The sequence below is a fragment of the Meriones unguiculatus genome, chromosome 5 (assembly GCF_030254825.1).
Source record: "Meriones unguiculatus strain TT.TT164.6M chromosome 5, Bangor_MerUng_6.1, whole genome shotgun sequence".
Taxonomy (NCBI): domain Eukaryota; kingdom Metazoa; phylum Chordata; class Mammalia; order Rodentia; family Muridae; genus Meriones; species Meriones unguiculatus.
In genome coordinates, this window is record NC_083353.1 from 119407173 (window position 1) to 119427620 (window position 20448).

At 38.7% G+C, this 20448-nt stretch overlaps 2 protein-coding genes across 2 annotated transcripts; both read right to left on the reverse strand.

Moving 5' to 3' along the window:
• Positions 1-3583: 3583 nt before the first annotated feature.
• LOC110542392 (taste receptor type 2 member 136-like) lies at positions 3584-9408 on the reverse strand. Its single transcript, XM_021628984.1, has 2 exons — positions 9389-9408; positions 3584-4487 (listed from the first exon to the last, which is right to left on the reverse strand). The coding sequence occupies exons 1-2, from the start codon at positions 9406-9408 to the stop codon at positions 3584-3586; spliced, it is 924 nt and encodes a 307-aa protein (XP_021484659.1).
• A 9760-nt stretch (positions 9409-19168) lies between these two features.
• LOC110542393 (taste receptor type 2 member 136-like) lies at positions 19169-20170 on the reverse strand. The gene is given in 1 exon segment (XM_021628985.1): positions 19169-20170. A coding segment is annotated over 1 exon segment (1002 nt).
• Positions 20171-20448: the final 278 nt, after the last annotated feature.

The following is a 20448-nucleotide window of genomic DNA, read 5'->3' on the forward strand; positions in this document are numbered from 1 at the left end:
TTTGACAACAAATTTTGTTTGGGAGAAGACACAAGACGACATTCCTGAGGACTTTCAAGTATGCAATAGGAATTGACCGTATTGTGTGAGGACCAGAAGATGCTCTGTGTCTCATTACAAGAGTGGAAACTACTGATGTCAGATGATCACTGGAACCACATGTGATTCATGTCCATCACAAGGAAGTTTTTGTTTTATTGGTTGGTCTTTTTAGTTATTTCTGTAATAATGAATGTATAAAAGAAAAAGATTTGTTTGTAACATTCTATATTGCGTCCCTACATTATCATAGATCAACAGAAAGTCTGAAATCAAGTCTCACTATGGCTGCAAACCATTCTTAAGGGCAGGCTCCATGATCAACAGTAGATGAGCAAAGCAAAACAAACTCAATAGAAAATGTATGCATTGGTTCTTTGTCTACATATGTGCAGTGGTTCTAGGTTATCACCATGCATGGTCCTTGGTTGGAGTATCAGTCTCAGAAAAGACCCCTGGGCCCAGATATTTTGGTTCTGTTGCTCTCCTTGTGGAGCTCAAGTCACCTCCATGTCTTTCTATCTTCCCCTTCTTTCACAAGATTCCTGCACTCTGCCCAAAATCTCAGCATCTGCTTTGATAGTCTGCTGGGTAGAGTCTTTCAGAGGCCCTCCGTGGTATGCTTCTGTCCTGTTCCCTGTTTTCTCTTTTTATGTCCATCCTGTTTGCCTTTCCAAATGAGGACTGATCATTTTACCCAGGGTCCTCCTTTTTGCTTTGTTTCTTTAGGTGTACAGAGTTCAGTATGTTTATTTACATTATCTTTTTATATACTAAATTTCAAATGTCTTTTAAGAATGGAAAATGATGAAAGTAACCATCAATTTATAAACCTAGTGTAGGTCGGGAAAACCCTGAATTTTTTTTTTAAATCTCATTTCAACTTCCAAATTGGTCTTTGTTGTTTCGGCAAGTGCAATAAATGGTTTTCCTAGCTGTGTCTGGAAAGATTCATCAGCACTGAATTCAAGCCATAGTCACAGCTTGAATATGTTTCTAAACTTACCACTCCCTGTGCTCGAGCTAAAACCACTCTGCACTTCTTTTGGCAGCAATATGATAAATTTATTACAGGTCATTTGTGCATTAATACATGGTGTGCACTTTTCTAATGACAATTCTGTTTATTCTTGAAATAAACAAGAATATTCAGAAGAAAGATTTCCTGGAAAACTAAAGTCTACCTTAATCAATATGTAATTTAAAATTGAGTTTACATGAGATCCAGAAGAGGTGGTGATTCATTATTGAAATCTCTATATGTTTGGTTTACACAATCCTTAACCCTCTACTTCTCCATCCGAACATTATTTACTTAGATTTTTCTCCCCAGTATTCCCACCCTCTCTTTTCATATCCAGTATGGCCTTCTAGATAGAAAAGAGCTATTGTGGGTCAGGAGAAGAAACCAGAATGGAGGAGTATAATATAGCTTATGAATACTAATGATAGTTTCTGTAATTTCTTCAGAGCATTAAGACAGCATCAATAGAAAACTGCCATAATGTTACATAATAGATAAATATCTTTAGAATATTTAACTACATTTCCTATTCTCATTCATAAAATAATATTGGATATTTTCTGATAAAATGTACTTAAATTTGCAACTTTTATTACAAGCATACCAGGAAAATACAATTTTACATTTAATTATTTTTTGTTTTTAAGAATTCTACATGAGTACTGTATTTATACCATTTTCACCCTCTGTCTGCTTTTCTAATTCCTCCTCTCACCACCTCATAAATTCAAGACACATACTCACATACACTCACCCAAAAAAATATACTGAGTTCATTTAATTTTGCTTTCATATATACATATTTAGTATATATATAGTATATACATAAGTATTGGATAACTTATCAAAAAAAAACTAAAAAGATTTGAGACATCTATATCAAATACATATGTGTATTTGATCAAATATATGTATGTACAAAAAACAATGGGAAGAACAGTGATTTGTTGAGACAATACTGGAATACTTATGGAAGAAGAGGGAGACAGAAAGACCTTGGAGGGACCAGGAACTCCACAGGGAGAATAGCAGAGCTCAAATACCTGGCCCCAGGGTTGGCCTGCAGGGAGCAATTCTCCAATCAAGGACCATGCATGGAGAGGACTTAGAGCCCTTGTTCAAGGGAAGGCCAGAGGCTGCTCAGTTTCAAAGTGCATTTCATTTTAATGTATACAGGGGTTGTCTCTGACATGAACTCAGTGGTGGACTCTTTGATCACCTCCCCCTGGGGGGTGCACCTTGCCAGGCCATAGAGGAAGATGATAGACAGCCTTGATGAGACCTGACAAGCTAGGGTCAGAGAGAAGGGGAGGAGGTCCTCCCCTATCAGGGGACTAGGAAAAGGGCATAGGGGGAGAAGAGGAAGGATGTGTGGGAGTGAGAGGAGATGAGGGAAGGGCCTGCAGCAGAGATACGAGGTGAATAAATTGTAAGAAATAAATTTATATAAAGTAAATTTTAAAAAATAACAGTTTAAGAAAGTACATAAAAATGAGCCACATCCGAGCAGAAGTTCTAGGTTATGTCCATAGATGGTCTTTGGTTGAGTGTCAGTCACAGAAAAGACCCTGTGCCCGGATATATTTGGTCCTTGTAGAGCTCCTATCCTTTCCATATCATACTAACTCCCCTTCTTCCATATGATTCCCTGCACTCTGCCGAGGGTTTGGTTATGAGTCTTAGTGTCTGCTTTGAAACACTGCTAGGTAGAGTCTTTCAGATGCCTTTTGCGGTAGACTCCTGTCATACGTTGAATGCACATCCCATTTGTCTTTCTAAATGAGGATTGATCATCTTCGCCCGTGTCTGCTTTCTTGATTATCTTCTTTAGGTGTGTAGATTTCATTGGGGCTCAGTAACCAAGTAGTTTTCCAAAGTAAGGGGAACAAGGACTATTTCTAACACGATCTAAAGGGCAGGCTCTTTGACCCCCCCCCCCAGGGGAGGAGCAGTCCTGTTAGGCCACAGAGGAGGACTTTGCAGCCAGGCCTGAAGATACCTGATAAAACAGGGTCAAATGAAGGGGGAGGAGATCCTCCCCTATCAGTGGACTTGGAAAGGGGCAGGGAGGAGACCAGGGAGGGAGTGTGGGGTTGGGGAGGGAATAAGGGAGCGGGATACAGCTGGGACACAGAGTTAACAAAATGTAACTAATAAGAAAAATAAAAATTAAAAAAATGAGTCTTAAAATTAATATGATTATGTAGAGGATAAATAACCATTTATGTTAGTTGTGCCCAGCTTCATAATTCTGAAAAATGTGAATCATTTTTTGAATTATTGTATTGGTATTACAAAAATATTTTTAATGGAATGCTATAGACAGTCTTTGCTGTTTATTTGTTATGTGTCTGCAAACACAAATAATCTCTAATTTAGAAGGCTAAGATAAAATACATTTTAGAAATTGCTTTAGAAGTAATTCACATATAGTCCGTTTGTCAAAAACAATACAAAGCATCAAATGCTGCAAAGTATGCTACTAGTCACACCACATCTCTTAATGTTGGCTGACCAACATTAAGGTTTCTGTTCTCTCAGCCAAAGTATTGCCTTCACCTGTACCATTGCCAACACAAAGGCCTGTTTGATCCTCTTGTTTGTCCATATCAGGATGAAGGAATGGCATGAAGGATACAAGCTTCCAATAACCTGGCAAATCAGGTGGACTGGATCATCCAGAGGCTTTGTAGAATTGAAACCTGATATGGTTAGAGACAGAAAAAACAGGGAAAATAACAATAGAAAGGAGATCACAGCTTGCAATGCCTTAATGTGGACCAAAGAACTGGGATCTTGGTATCCTTTCCCATAAAGCTTCATTGTCCTAAGGTGTTTACAAAGGGAATAGATTAACAGCAGAAAACAGATCATGGATATGGTGAAGGGAATGACATTATCCAGAGTGAATGCCATCTTGGCTGTAAGGTTTATGACATAAGTCAGTTTGGTCTTTCTAGTCAAGTTGCCTCTGTGTCCATTCACTAGGATTGCCTCACTTATAGATGCCATCATAAGATTAGGAAATAAAAGCACCAAACTTCCCAAAAGCACAACTACAATGACACTCTTAATTTTTGCCTTCAGGCCAAGAAAAATAGGATTAGAGAAATTGCCTATCTTCAACAAATAAAATATGCTTAGTGTAGTTGCCAGCCAGGTACTAAAATGGTTGGTTACTGCCCAACCAACACAAATACTAACTGTTGCTTGTAGAGATAAAGCTGGTTTAAACACAGTGGAGCAACAAATCATTAATATTACCGAAAGCATGCCAACCCTGAAGATGGCCAGAGCTGTAAGAATTTGATCAGCTGAGGAGATTTTTCTTCTCTTGATGCAGTCAATGCAGTTCACCAGAAGAATGAAGACATTGGCAAAGCTTCCAAGAGCAATTTCTGCCACTATTGTGAAGGCTGTGATGCTTAGAAAGAAATTCATCACATCTGAACAAACAGTTTTCAAACAAAGAAAAATGAAATGTAGCTCTTGAGTCACTGGTTGTGAGTTCTTGAACACACTGATTCCTGTGGTTTTCATTTACGGTCAGTGAAGACTGTGCTTGGTTTAAATCCAATGGCCATTGTCAAGGGGGAAACAACCTACTGTACAGGTAGAGGAGTTTGATGCTGTTTTTATAGAAACAGAAATGCTTACAAATCAGTTCAAGTTGATTTTTATTCATACCAGCTTCTAAGAGATGGTGTACTTCAGAGCTGGGGTTAGAGCGATGCTATGACCTTATTTGCCAGCATGCAAATAAATAAGTATACACTTCTATGGTTTAAAAGAGTTTCCTCTTGTTCAAGCCTCCCATAATTTGTATTTTTCCGTGTAACTGATTTGCTATTAAAACTCAGCACACAGAATATGCAATGGGTTTGTAAATCATTTGGTCTCTCTTGTTGTATATAGTATTATTAACAATAGGTCCACTGTTAATTTTAGCTTTATGTATAAAAAAATCCCCAAACATCCTAATCAAATTGTCAAGGATTTTGCTTGGGGCAAAAGGAAGGCTAATATTCATAATGTCTGATCACTGATGAAAACACAAGTGCATAATATTTTCTTTAAGAGCTGAAAGAAGCTTGTGTGCACAGTGCTTGCATGTGCTCACACATGTGTCCATCTTTCTCACACATATTTCATAAATAAAATCATCATTGTCCTGTGGTCTCCTAAGTTGAAGGCTATTTTCAAGTATATTATGTAGGTTTTAAGTAGCTTGTTGTTGTACCTCAAACCATTTGTTCCATTATAAGCATTATATATATACATGTGTATATATAATGTGTATACCATAGTTAGTGATTAATTTATTCTATTGGGTATAATTAACATTTAGAAATCAGACCCTACCCTCTAACTAGACAGGACTTCTCGTGGAGGGAGGTGGATAGCCAACCCATCCACACAAAGTTCCACTCAAAATTTACCCTGCCAACAAGATGTCCAGGGATAAAGATAAAGCAGAGATAGAGGGAATATCCAACCATTCCAAACTTGAGACTCACTCAATGGAAGAGAGCCAACCCCTGACACTAACAATGACATTCTGCTATACTGGCTGATAGAAACCTAGCACAGCTGTCTTCTGAGAGACTCCACCCAGAAAGGATCAAAACAGATACTGAGCCTCAGAGCCCAAAGTTGGACTGATCAAAGGCAGCCTTGTGGAAGAGTTGGGGAACAATAGGAGGACTCAGAGCAGATAGGAGCTTCACCAGAAGACAAAAAGAGCCAACTATCCTGGACCCAGGGCTTCCTGTGGAGAATGAACACCAACCAAGGACCATGCATGGACTGGATCTAGGTCTCCTATACATTTATACCTGATAAGCAACTTGGCTTTCTTGTGGGTTCCCTAATAAGGGGAGTTGGGGCTGTTGGTGACATGGATTCTGCTGCATGCTTTTTGATCACTTCCCCCAGGGTGGGCCGGCCTTGCCAGTCCACTGTGGAAGAGAATGTGCTCAGTTCTGATGTGACGTGAAGTGCTGGAGTGAGTGAGGGGGTGGGGTGTTTTCCTGAGGGTTAGGAGAGTGGAAAGGGGGGAAAGATGGAGGGGGGTGGGACCAGAAGAAGAGGAGGATAGGGACTATGATTGAAATGTAATGTGAACAACTACATAATTAAAGTTAAAAGTTAAAAAAAAATTAAGTATTACATTCAAATAATGACTAATTTTCTAAATATTTCTTTTTAAAACTCTTTCAATTTTGTTTTGTTATGTTCTGTTTATGAGTGTTTTTCCTGCCTACATGTTGCTACTCCACATGTGTGCCTGGTGCCTGAAAACTAGAAAATCTGGAAACCAGGGTGCCTGGGAACCTCTCTGTTGGAGCTAGGAATCAAACTGGTCAAGAATATGCTCCCTTCAGCACCAAACCAACTCTCCAATTCCAACATTTTAAAAATATTCCTCAAAAGAACATGTGTTTGATCAAATATCCTTGTATGGTTGGGCATCTTCCAGATATATTCCCAGGAGTGGAATAGCTGGATATTGAGGAAGCACTATTCCTAATTATCTGAGAAAGTGCCAAATTGATTTCCAAGGTGGTTGTACAAGTTTACATTCCCCTCAGCAATGGAGGAGGCCATAGACCCCCTACTCAGATGTAGGTCACGGTCTGCTCAGGGAACCCTCCATGTGGAGACTTTAGTAAGGAAGCAGGGGCTGTCTCTGAAGTGGAGTCAGTGGCCTGCTCTCTGGTCACCTCCCCCTTGCAAGTTGGCCTAACTAGACCACAGAGAAAGAGGATCCAGACAGTCAGTCCAACGAGATCTGATAGGCGTAGGGTTAGATAGGTGGGAAAGAGGACCACACCTATCTGTGCACTAGGGGAGTTTCATAGAGGGGGAAGAGAGATGGAGTATGGGATCAGGAGGAGATAAAGCAGGAGATACAGCTGGGATACAAAGAGACTAAATTATACTAAATAATGATAATAAGTAAAAATTAAAAAAAATACCAACTATGGCCAAAGTGACATTTAGGGAGCAAGGAAAAAAACCTTGCAGTGGGCTCAGATGAAAGCAGCTAAAGAAGCTTTGAAGTGTGGAGAATATTGTACAGGAAGAGACAAGGGAGGATGGGCTACTTTTCCTCAGGATTTCCTTAGCTGTTCACAATATTTTGTTCTTTGACAAAAGTTTTAAGCTTTCCTTTCCAGTTCAGGGAAGAAAGTCATTAGGATTCAGTTGTGAGCACACTCAGTCTGTAGACAGCACTTGAAAATATATCTATTCCCACAAAGAAAATTCTGTTCACCAGTGATCACGGTGCCTTTGATCCTTCGTGGTTTTCTTTAATTTCTTTCCTTGGTGTTTCACAATTTTTACTGCATTTAGTGTCTTCTGCATGTAGGATCCGACTTGCAAAGCAGGATATTTGACTTCTTCCTTTTATAACTCTTATGTTTCTTTATCTTGTTAATAGAGTTGGTTAAAAATTTAAATAATAAGCAGATGAGGGTTGGTGTGCTGCTCCCTGATTCCTGAAGAAGTTCAGTCTGTTTTGCATTTGTTGACAACTTGGCTACATTTCTTGTCTGTATTATTCCTCTGTTGAGATTTGCTTCTGTTTTACATTGTTTCTGCATAGTTTAATTTTTGTTTATTTTGCTATGAAATTTAATGCCTCATCTCTGCTGGGCTAACTCTCTGCTACTGAATCACTCCAAGCCTCCTTCAAATTTTTATTTTGAACAGCTTTAAGTGTAAGATGCTCAATCCTCATTCAGAAAGCCAAAGAGGATGAAGAGAAGAAAACAGGGAACAAGACAGGAGCTTACCACAGAGGGCCTCTGAAAGACTCTATTCTGCAGGGTATAAAAGCAGATGCTGAGGCTCATAGCCAAACTTTGGGCAGAGTGTTGGGATTCTTATGAAAGAAAGGTGAGATAGAAAAACCTGGAGGGGACAGGAGCTCCACAAGGAGAGCAACAGAACAATATAGATAGATAGATAGATAGATAGATAGATAGATAGATAGATATAGATATAGATATAGATATAGATATAGATATAGATATCTGGACACATGGGTGTTTTCTGAGACTGATACTCCAAAGAAGGACCATTCATGGACATAACCTAGAACCTTTGCAAAGATGTAGCCCGTGGCAGCTCAGTCTCCTAGTGGGTTCCCCAGTAATGGGAACAGGGACTGTCTCTGACATGAACTGACCAATTTATACATTGGTTCTTTGTCTCATGTTTTCTCAAGGAGTTTTTAAATTAAATTTTCATTTTTATTTTTTTCACAATTATTCATTATATGTCCCAAATGGAACCCCCTCCCTTATTTCTTCCAGCTCCTTCCCTTTCTCCCTCTTCCTGCCTATCCCCTTTCTCTAGTCCATGGGAAGGAGGAGGTCTCCTCCCCTGCCATATGCCCATAGCTTATCAAGTCTCATCAGGACTTCCTGGATCCTCATCCTTTATGGCCCTTCAAGGATGCATCACCAGGGCAAGTATTCAAAGAACAGGCAATGAAGTTCATGACAGAGGCATTACTTGCTTTTTTTTTTATTAATTACACTTTATTCACTTTGTATCCCCCCATAAGCCCCTCCCCCCTCCTGATCCCACCCTCCTATCCCCTTCTTCATGCATGCCTCACCCCAAGTCCACTGATAGGGGAGGTCCTCTTCTCCTTCCTTCTGATCTTAGTCTATCAGATCTTATCAGGAGTGGCTGCATTGTCTTCTTCTGTGGCCTGGTAAGGCTGCTCCCCCCCAGGGGGAGGTGATCAAAGAGCAGGCCAATCAGATTATGACAGAGGCAGTCCCTCTTCCCATTACTATGTAGTTTACTTGTAGTTTTTTTTTTTAACTTACAGTTTTGCTATGTAGAGGAATTTTAATTTAGAATATAGCTAATTATAGCAAAAGATCATATCAAAAGAACTTCTAGGTCAGTGTGATCCAGACAGAATTCAAACATGCCTTTAATCTAGGAGACAGAGGCAAGCAGGTCTGGGTTCAAGGTCAAGCTGGTATAGAGCAAGTTTCAGGTAAAGAAAAGCTTAAGTCAAGTCTGGGTGGTACATGCCTTTAATCTCAAACAATGAAGGCAAATTTAGTTTTGTAGAAGGAAGCACCCATCTTTGAAAGAGATATTGACTATAGTAAGCAAAAAATTACAAATCAGAAAAAGATCTGTCAGAATAGGAGACATCCAACTGTCATGATAAGAGACAGGAAAGGGAAGCTACTTAAGGGCCAATGCCTAGAGAGAAGGGGCAGTTTTGCCAGCCAAGGTTTACAGAAAAAGATTAGATAAAGGAATCCGAAAATTAGAAAAGATTGCTGAAACAGGTGAATAAAAGTTACCATTATTTATGGATACATTATGGCTTCTGGTTTTGTGTTTTCATAAGATTTATGTGTGAAGGAATATGTTTTTCTATGTCTACAGGTTTTCCTCATGCAGTTTTTTTTGGCTCTTTTTCTTCTGTTTGTTTCTATTCCAATTTGTTTTCTCTTATTTTGTTTTATTATTGTTCTTTAATGTCAGATAGAAAGGGTGTGGATTCTGATGGGACTGGAAGTGGAGAGGATCTTGGAGGAGTTCAGGGAGAGGAACCCATAACTAGAGTATTTTATATAAAATATCTATTTTCAATAAAAGAAAAATGTTGCTGAGGCAGATGAGTGATTAATAAAATCAGTTGTGTATAATTTTAGAAGCTTTTAGTTAGCAGTGCTGAAGTTTCACAATGTCAAGTCTAGCACAGTTACATAAATTTAGCTATTGCATAGATTTGTATATTTTCTTCTTACAACTGAAGTTTCTTCAATGATCATTTCAGTACACTATCTCTCATTTCCACATTTTACACAAGAAGATACATTCTAGCTAAGCAAGAAAGAGGACCCTGGGTAAGATGATTAATCATCATTCAAAAAGGCAAATGGGAAGGACATTGGAAGAGGGAGAAAACAGGGAACAGGACAGCAGCCTACCACAGAGGGCCTCAGAAAGACTCAACCTATTAGGGTATCAAAACAGATGCTAAGGCTTATAGTGAATCTTTGGGCAGAGTGCAGGGAATCTTATAAAAGGGTCTGGAGATAGAAAGACCTGGAGGGGACAGGATCTCCACAAGGAGAGCAACAGAACCAAGACACAGGGGTCTTTTCTGAGACTGATACTCCAACCAAGGATCATGCATGGAGATAACCTAGAACCACTGCACAGATGTATCCCATGGCAGCTCAGTAGTCAAGTGGGTCCAATAGTAACTAGGACAGGGACTCTCTCTGACATGAACTCATTGGCTGGCTTTTTGATCACCTCTCCCTGATGAGGGATCAGCTTTACCAGGCCATAGAGGAAGACAATGCAGCCAGTCCTGATGAGACCTGATAGGCTAGGGTCAGAAGGAAGGGGAGAAGGACCTCTCCTGTCAGTGGACTCTGAGAGGAGTAGGGGAGGAGATGATGAAGGGAGGGTGGAATTGGAAGGGAATGAAAGTGGGGGCTACAGCTGGGATACATAGTAAATAAGCTGTAATAAGTATTATTTTTTTTAAATGATGGAAAATGAAGAAAACGACCATCAATTTAGAAACCAGATTTAGGTTGAAAAACCCTGAAAAATTTTAAAATTTCATTTCAACTTCCAAATTGGTCTTTATTTTTTCAAGAAGAGCAATAAGCAGTTTTCCTAATTGTGCCTGGAAAAAAATCATCAACTCTGAATTAAGCCATAATCACAATTTGAATATGTTTTTAAACTTACCACTACCTGATCTGAAACTTGTCTGTACTTTTTATTGAAGCAATATGGTAAATTTATTATTGGTCAGTTTGTGCATATGTACATAATGAGCAATTTTATAATAACAATTGTGTTTATTCTTGGAGTTAACAGGAATATTCAGAAAAAAAATAATTCCTTGAAAAGCTAAAGTCTACCTTAAATTAATCTTCAATATGTGATTTAAAATTGAATTTATGGAGTGGTCCAATATGGCAGCGAACAGCGCACACCTTAACTAAGGGGCTCAGGCTCTGAAATTCTGAAAATGGTGAGTGGAGGAGCAGTTGAAGCCAGAATATCGACATTGAGGCTTCCTGGGTGAGAGGGGACAACCCATGAGCTGGGGCAGTTTGGATCCAGTTCAACCGCGGACATCTCCGGTGAATGAGAATGGTGACTATTCAGCTGTCCTGCACTTCTCCTTGCCCCAAGCACCAGCGGCCCCTGCTGGTCGGGTGGATGTGGCAGTGGTTGTGCCAAGCAGGAGAAGGCAGAGGCAGCTGCCCCAAGTATGGGTCTCACTGTCTGGCAGCCAGACTGTAGACAACAGTGAGCTGATGGATCTCCTAATTCTCATTTGTCCCTGTGGGCCCAAATCTGAGAATAGAGTACAGGAGAACCACTGTGCTTTCTGATTAGGTCTGTGAGCAAGTGAGTGTGTGCAGAGCCCCAGATCCAGAGTCCCCCTACATTACTAGCCAGACATTGGATCCATTCTACCCGCATCCCCACTGTGTCCAACTTAGGGATCCTTGGGACAGCATTCTGAACATTGAAGCCCATGTTATATGGATCTACCAATAGAGTCCAAACAATTCCTGGAGCCCAGACAGATCTGAACACCAGGAGGGCAGTATGGTAGGCCTATAGGCCACTGAAGAAGTCAGGGCACCTGCGCATGCACAATGCACCTAGAGCAGAGCCAGCACCCCCTTCTGTGCTCAAGATCCACCCTTCCAGGCACCTATATGCTCTAGCACCCTGTCCTTTAAGGCATACTTCCACTCACACTCCCGTGCCTGCACAGGTGCCCCTGCAACCTTCCTCCCTTAGCTACAGCTGAAACACCAACACCCACTCTTGAATCAGTAGACTTCTCTCATCATTCTGAAGAATACTCCATACACCAGAGACAGATGGACCCAGTCTGAAGTACAAGCTCCAGGAACAAACAGTGAAGGTTACAGATAAACAGATGGCTAGAGGTCATTATTAGAACACAGCCAACAAAAATTAGGATATCACAGCTTCACTAGCAACCCCCAAAATCAATGGATATTCTAATTCATTAGAAACACAGGAAAATGATGTGAAATATACGCTTATCCAGTTATTAGAAGCACATAGGGAGGGAAGAAACAAAGCTCTCAATGAAATACAGGCAAATACAGCCAAACAAATAGAGACACATGTAGAGGTACAAGTAGTGGCATATAGAGAGGAACAAAAAAATAGAGGCCAACATGAAAAGATAGGAAGCCACATTCAAACACATGAAGAAAATGGTGCAAGACATGAAAACAGAATTAGAATCAATAAAGAAAACACAAACAGAGAAAACCCTAGACCTGGAAAACTTAAAGAAAAGATCAGGGACCACAAAGGTAAGCATCACCAAAAGAATAAAAGAGATGAAAGAGAGAATCTCAGGCAGTGAAGATACAATTGCAGAGATGGATACATCTCTCAAAGAAAAAGTAAAATCAGAAAAGTTCCAAACACGAAATATCCAAGAAATTAAGGGTGCCATGAAAAGATGAAATCTATGAATAGTAAGAATAAACAAAAAAGAAGATTCCAGACTCCAAATCAGAAAATATTTTCAAGAAAATCATACAAGAAATTTTTCCTAACTTAAAGAAAAAGATATACATAAACATACAAGAGGCCTATAGAACATCAAGTAGACTAGACCAGAAAAGAAACAGCTCACATCACATAATAACAAAAACACTAAATCTGCAGAACAAATAAGAAATATTAAAAGCAGTGAGGGAAAAAGGCCAAGTAACATAAAGGTAGACCTATTAAAATCACACCAAATTTCTCAACAGAAACTGTGAAAGTCAGAAGTGCCTGGGCAGGTATCATGCAGACGCTAAGTAGACACATATGCCAACCCAGACTACTACTACATATGCAAAGCTTTAAATCAACATAAATGGAGAGAACAAAATATTCCATGACAAAACTAAACTTAAACAATATCTACACAGCCTAGCCCTACAAAAGCTACAAGAAGGAAAACTCCAATCCAACAAAATTAACTACATCCAACAAAAAAGAGAACTTCAGACCTATCTCGCTTATAAACATTGATGCAAAAATAGTCAATAAAATAGTTACAAACTGAATCCAAGAACACATAAAAGCTATCATCCACTATGACCAAGTAGGCTTCATCTCAGGCATGCAGAGATGGTTCAGTATATGGAAATCAATCAATGTGATCCACCATATTAACAAACTGAAGGAGAAAACTACATGATTGTCTCTTTAGATGCCGAAAAAGCATTTAACAAATCCGACACCCATTCATGTTTAAAGACTTTGAGAGGTCAGGGATATAAAGCACATACCTAAACATTAGTAAAGAAAATATAAAGTACAAGCGAATGACCTGTGATTAAAATAAAAAATTAAATTAAATAAAGAAAATATACAGCAAGCCTATAGCGAATATCAAATTAAACAGAGGGAAAATTAAATTAATCCCACTGAAATCAAGGACAAGGCAAGACTGTCCACTCTCTTCATATCTCTTCAACATTGTACTTAAAATACTAGCTAGAGCAATAAGACAACTAAAGGAGATAAAGAGGATACAGATCAGAAAGGACAATGTCAAAGTATTACTATTTGTATATGATAGGATAGTATATGTGAGTGACTCCAAAAATTCAACCAGGGAACTTCTTCAGCTGATAAACACCTTCAGCAAAATGGCTGGATAAAAAATTAACTCAAAAAGAAAGAAAGAAAGAAAGAAAGAAAGAAAGAAAGAAAGAAAGAAAGAAAGAAATCAGAAGCCCTCATGTATACAAAAGACAAAAGGGCAGACAAAGAAATTTGGGAAAAGACACCCTTCTTCGCAATAGCCACTAATAACATAAAGTAACTTGGTGTAACTTTAACCAAGCAAGTGAAAGACCTGTTTGAAAAAAAAATCAATTCTCTGAAGAGATTGAAGAAGATATCAGAAGATTTAAAGATCACCCATGCTCATGGATTAATAGGATTAACATAGTGAAAATGGCCACCCTTCCAAAAGCAATCTACAGATTCAATGCAATTCCCATCAAATTACCAAGACAATTCTTTACAGAACTTGAAAGAACAATTCTCAATTTCATATGGAAAAACAGAAAAAACAGAATAGCTAAAACAATCCCTTACAACAACAGATCATCTGGAGGTATCTCCATGCCTGATCTCAGGCTCTGATACAGAGCAACTGCATGGTACTGGACAGAAACAGAATGGTGGATCAATGGAATTGCATAGGAGATCCAGAAATAAACCCACACACCTGCAAATACTTGATTTTTGACAAAGAACCAAAACCATACAATGGAAAAAAGACAGCATCTTCAACAAATGGTGCTGGTCTAACTAGATGTCTATATGCAAAAAATTGAAAATAGAACCATATTTACCACCCTGCACAAAACAAAAGTACAAGTGGATCAAAGACCTCAACATAAAACCAGACACATTAATTCGCTTAGAAGAAAAAGTGGGAAGAGCCTAGAACTCATTGGCACAGGAGACAACTTCCTGAACAGAACACCAACAGCACAGGCTCTAAGATCAACAATCAAGAAATGGGACCTCATGAAACTGAAAACCTTCTATAAAGCTGAAGAAGTTCCCTGGTTGAATTTTTGGAGTCACTCACATATACTATCCTATCATATACAAATAGTAATACTTTGACATTGTCCTTTCTGATCTGTATCCTCTTAATCTCCTTTAGTTGTCTTATTGCTCTAGCTAGTATTTCAAGTACAATGTTGAAGAGATATGAATTTGTAATTAGAACAAAACAAGAGCCTACAGATTGTGAAAGGATCTTCACCAACCCTATATCTGACAGAGAGCTAATGTTCAGAATATATAAAGAACTCAAGAAAGTAAACAGCAACAAATCAAGTAATCCAATTATAAAATAGGGTACAGAGCTAAACAGAAGATTCTCAATAGAGGATTATCAAATGGAAGAGAAACACTTAAAGAAATGTTCAACATCCTTAGTCATCAGAGAAATGCAAATCAAAACAACCTGAGATCTCACCTTACACCAATCAGAGTGACTAAGATCTAAAACTCAAGTGACAACACATGTTGGAGAGGTTGTGGAGAAAGGGGAACCCTCCTCCATTACTGGTGGGAATGTAAACTTGTACAACCACTTTGGAAATCAACCTGGCACTTTCTCAAACAATTAGGAATAGTGCTTCCTCAAGATCCAGCTATACCATTCCTAGGTATATATCCAAAACATGCTCAGTTCCACAACAAAGACATTTGCTCATCCATGTTCATAGCAGCTTTATTTGTAATAAGCAGAATCTGAAAACAACCCAGATGACCATCAACAAAGAAACTGTGGTATATTTACTACTGAGTAAATATATTTAATACTGAGTAGTATTGTGGAATACTACTCAGCAATTCAAAACCAGGAAATCATGAAATTTCCAGGCAAATGGTGGGAACTAGAAAAGATTATCCTGAGTGAGGTGTCCCAGAAGCAAAAAAACACTCATGTTATAAGTGGATATTACACATATAATATAGGATAAACATAGTAAAATCTGTACTCCTAAAAAACCTAAGCAAAGGTGAGGACCCTCGGTAAGATGATCAATACTCACTCAAAAAGGAAAATTTGACAGACTTTGGAAGAGGAAGAAAACAGGGAACAGGACATGAGCCTACCACAGAGGGCCTCTGAATGAATCTACCAAGCAGGGTATCTAAACAGATGCTGAGACTCATAGCCAAACTTTGGGCAGAGTGCAGGGAATCTTATGAAAGAAGGTGGAGATAAAAGTTCTGAAGGGAACAGGAACTTCACAAGGAGAGTAACAGAACCAATAAATCTGGGCAAATGGGGTCTTTTTTAAGACTGATACTCTTAACCAAGGACCATGCAGGAAAGTAACCTAGAACCCCTGCACAGATGTAGTCCATGGCAGCTCAGTCTCCAAGCAGGTTCCCTAGTAATGGGAACAGGGACTGTCTCTGACATGAACTCAGTGGCTGGCTCTTTGATCACATCCCCCTGAGTTAGGAGCAGCCTTACCAGGCCACAAAGGAAGCCAATACAGCCAGTCCTGATGAGACCTGATAGGCTAGGGTCAGAGGGAAGGGGAGATGGACCTCCCCTAGCAGTGGAAGTGGAGAGGGGCATGGGAGGAGATGAGGGATGAGGAAAGTGGCTATAGCTGGGATACAAACTGAATAAACGGTAATTAATGAAAAATAAATAAATTTAAAAAATTAAAAACTGACAAAAATAAATAAAATCGAAGTAATATGACATTCAGAAGAGGTAGTGTTCCATCTTTGAAATCTCTATCTGCTTGGTTTTGCTTACACATTCCTTACCCCTCTTCTTCATTCACTCATCATTTATCTCTTTAGATTTTTCTTCCTTAGTATTCCTATTCTCTGCTTTCATATCCAAAATGGTCTTCTAGATAGAAAAGAGCTATTGTGGGTTTATAGAAGAGACAAGAAGAGAAGAGTGCAATATATCTTACAAGTACTAGTGATAGTTCTTGTAATTTCTCCAGAATATTAAGTGAGTATCAATGTAAAACTGTCATAATATTGCTTAACAGATGAATATATTTACCATATTTAACTACATTTCTTATTTTCATTATAGTATTGAATTTTTTTCTGATAAAATGTACTTAAATTTTCAACTTTTCCTCCAAGTATAACAGGATAAGTATGTGTTTTACATTTCAATTTTTCACTGTTTTTAATTATTTTATACATGAGTACTGTATTTATACCATTTTCAGCATCTACTGTTTTTCTAATTAATTTCTGGTATTCTCTCATCAATTCAAGATTGTTTTCTGTAACTTTAATCACATACACACATACAATCGCACACCAAAATACAGTTTATTTGATTTTGCTTGTATCCACACATATTTAGGGTTGAACAGAATTTGATAACTTATCAAAAAACTGAAAAAGATTTGAGTCATGTATGTCAAATACATACATGTGATATGAAAATAATGGGAACAACAGTGATTTTTTGAAAGAAGATAACAGTTTTAACAAATGCATAAAAATAGGTCTTAAACTTAATAGTTATGTTACTTGTGCCTAGCTTCATAATTCGGAAAAATGTGAATCATTTTTTGAATTATTGAATTGGTTTTAGAAGAATAATTTTAAGGGAAAGCTATAGACAGACTTTGTATTTTGTGCATGTCTGCAAACATAAGTAATCTCTAATTTAGTAGGCTTAGATAAAATACATTTTAGAAATTTCTTTCGAAATAATTCACACAGTCCATTTTTCTTTTTTTATTTATTTTTTTTACATTCATTAGAGTTTATTTACTTTGTATCTCAGCTGTAGCCCCCTCCCTCATTTCCTCCCAGTCTCACCCTCCCTCTCTCGTCTCCTTCCTGCCCCTCTCTAAGTCCACTACTGGGGGAGGTCCTCCTCCCCTTCCATCTGATTCTAGCTTATCAAATCTGTTCAGGGCTGTTATAATGTCCTCTTCTGTGGCCTAGCAAAGCTGCTCCTCCCTCGGGGTGGAGGGAGGTCAAAGAGCCAGCCATTGAGTTCTTGTCTGAGATCATCCCTGTTCCCCTAACTAGAGAACCCACTTGGATACTGAGCTGCGATGGGCTATATCTGGGCAGGTGTCCTAGGTTATATACATGCATGGTACTTGGTTGGAGAAACAGCCTCAGAAAAGACCCCTGGGCCCAGATATATTTGGTCCTTGTGGAGCTACTGTCCTCTCCAGGTCATACTAACTCCCCCTTCTTTCATATAATTCCCTGTACTCTGCCCAAGGTTTGGTTATTGCCGCATCTGTTTTGATAGACTACCAGGTGTAGTCTTTCAGGGGCCCTCTGTGGTAGGCTCCTGTCCTATTACTTATTTTCTCCTATTTCCAATGTCCATTCCATTTGTCTTTCTAGGTGATGATTGATTACCTTACCACAGGTCCTCTTTCTTGTTTATCTTCTTTAGGTGTACAAATTTTAGTATGTTTATCCTATCTTATAGATCTAGTAATCACTTATAAGTGAGTATATACCATGTGTGTCTTTCTGCTTCTGGGATACCTCACTCAGCATGATCTTTTCTAGATCCCACCATTTGCCTGCAAAGTTCATGATTTCCTGGTATTTAATCGCTGAGTAGTATTCTAGTGTGTAAATGTACCACAATTTCTGTATCCATTCCTCAACTGAGGGACATCTGGGTTGTTTTCAGGTTCTGGCTATTATGAATGAAGCTGCTATGAACATGGTTGAGCAAATGTCCTTGTTGTGTACTTGAGCATCTTTTTGATATATGCCTGAGAGTGGTATAGCTGGATCTTGAGGAAGCACTATTCCTAATTGTCTGAGAAAGCGCCAGATTGATTTCCAGAGTGATCATACAAGTTTATATTCCCACCAGCAATAGAGAAGGGTTCCCCTTACTCCACAAACTCTCCAACATGTGTTATCACTTGAGTTTTTGATCTTAGCCATTCTGATGGGTGTCAGGTGAAATCTCAGGGTCATTTTGATTTGCATTTCTCTGATGGCTAAGGACGTTGAGCATTTCTTTAAGTGTTGCTCTGCCATTCTGTATTCCTCTATAGAGAATTCTCTGTTTAGCTCTGTATCCCATTTTTTAATCTGATTGCTTGATTTGTTGCTTTTTAACTTCTTTAGTTCTTTATATATTCTGGATATCAGCCTTCTGTTAGATATGGGGTTGGTGAAGATCCTTTCCCAATCTGTAGGCTTTAGTTTTGTATTTTTTGCTTTACAGAAGATTTTCAGTTTCATGAGGTCCCATTTCTTGATTGTTGATCTTAGAACCTGTGCTGTTGGTGTTCTGTTCAGGAAGTTGTCTCTTGCGCAAATGAGTTCTAGGCTCTTCCCCACTTTTTCTTCTAACCGATTTAGTGTATCTGGTTTTATGTTGAGGTCTTTGATCCACTTGGACTTTAGTTTTGTGCAAGGTGATATATATGGATCTATTTGCATTCTAAAGCAATAGAATTCATAAAATGCTGCAAACTCTACTACTAGTTGTATCACATTTCTGCTATTGCCTGAAGGACTTTAAGGCTTCTGTTCTCTCAGCCAAAGCTTTGCCTTTACCTGTACCATCACCAACACAAAGGCCTGTTTGATCCTCTTGTTTCCCCATATCAGGATGAAGGAATGGCTCGAGGGATACAAGGTTCCAAAAACATAGCAAATCAGGTAGACTGGTTCATCCAGAGACTTTGTATTATTGAAACAGAATGTCATTATAGAAAGAATGAACAGGGAAAATAACAACAGAAAGGAAATCACAGCTTGCAAAGCCTTAATGTGAGCCAAAGCACTGGGATCTTGGTATCCTTTTCCATAAAGCTTCATTGTCCTAAGGTGTTTACAAAGGGAGTAGATTAACAGCAGAAAGCAGATCATGGATATGGTGAAGGGAATGACATTATCCAGAGTGAATGCCATCTTGGCTGTAAGGTTTATGACATAAGTCAGTTTGGTCTTTCTAGTCAAGTTGCCTCTGTGTCCATTCACTAGGATTGACTCACATATGGATGCCGTCATAAGATTAGGAAATAAAAGCACCAAACTCCCCAAAAGCACAACTACAATGACACTCTTAATTTTTGCCTTCAGGCCAAGAAAAATAAGATTAGAGAAATTGCCTATCTTCAACAAATAAAATATGCTTAGTGTAGTTGCCAGCCAGGTACTAAAATGGTTGGTTACTGCCCAACCAACACAAATACTAACTGTTGCTTGTAAAAATAAAGCTGGTTTAAACACATCTGAACACCAATTCACTAATATTACCGAAAGCATGCCAATCCTGAAGATGGCCAGAGCCGTGAGAATTTGATCAGCTGAGGAGATTTTTCTTCTCTTGATGCAGTCAGTGCAGTTCACCAGAAGAATGAAGACATTGGCAAAGCTTCCAAGAGCAAATTCTGCGAGTACTGTGAAGGCTGTAATGCTTAGAAAGAAATTCATCACATCTGAAAAAAAAAGAAAAAACAGTTTTCAAAAAACTAAAAATGAGAGTAGCTCTTGAGTCACCTGGTGTGATTTCATGAACACACTGATTCCTGTGGTCTTCATTTACGGTCAGTAAAGACTGAGCTTTGATTAAATCCAATGGCCATTGTTAGGAGGGAAAACAATCTAGTGAGCTGGTGGAGGAGTTTGATGCTGTTTTTATAGAAACAAAAATGCTTACAAATCAGTTCAAGTTGATTTTTATTCATACACTCTTCTAAGAGCTGGTGTATTTCAGAGCAGAGGTTAGAGCAATGCTATGATCTTATTTGCCAGCATGCAAATAAACAAATACAGTTTATTGGTTTAAAAGC

What these genes read in the sequence shown, in the direction of transcription:
- LOC110542392 (XM_021628984.1), bottom strand. Translation starts at nt 9,408, where the DNA reads ATGGTAACTTTTATTCACCT. An exon ending in ATGGTAACTTTTATTCACCT is followed by an intron (nt 4,488 to 9,388) that starts GTTTCAGCAATC and finishes TTTCTTTCTAAG; the next exon opens with CATCACAGCCTTCACAATAG.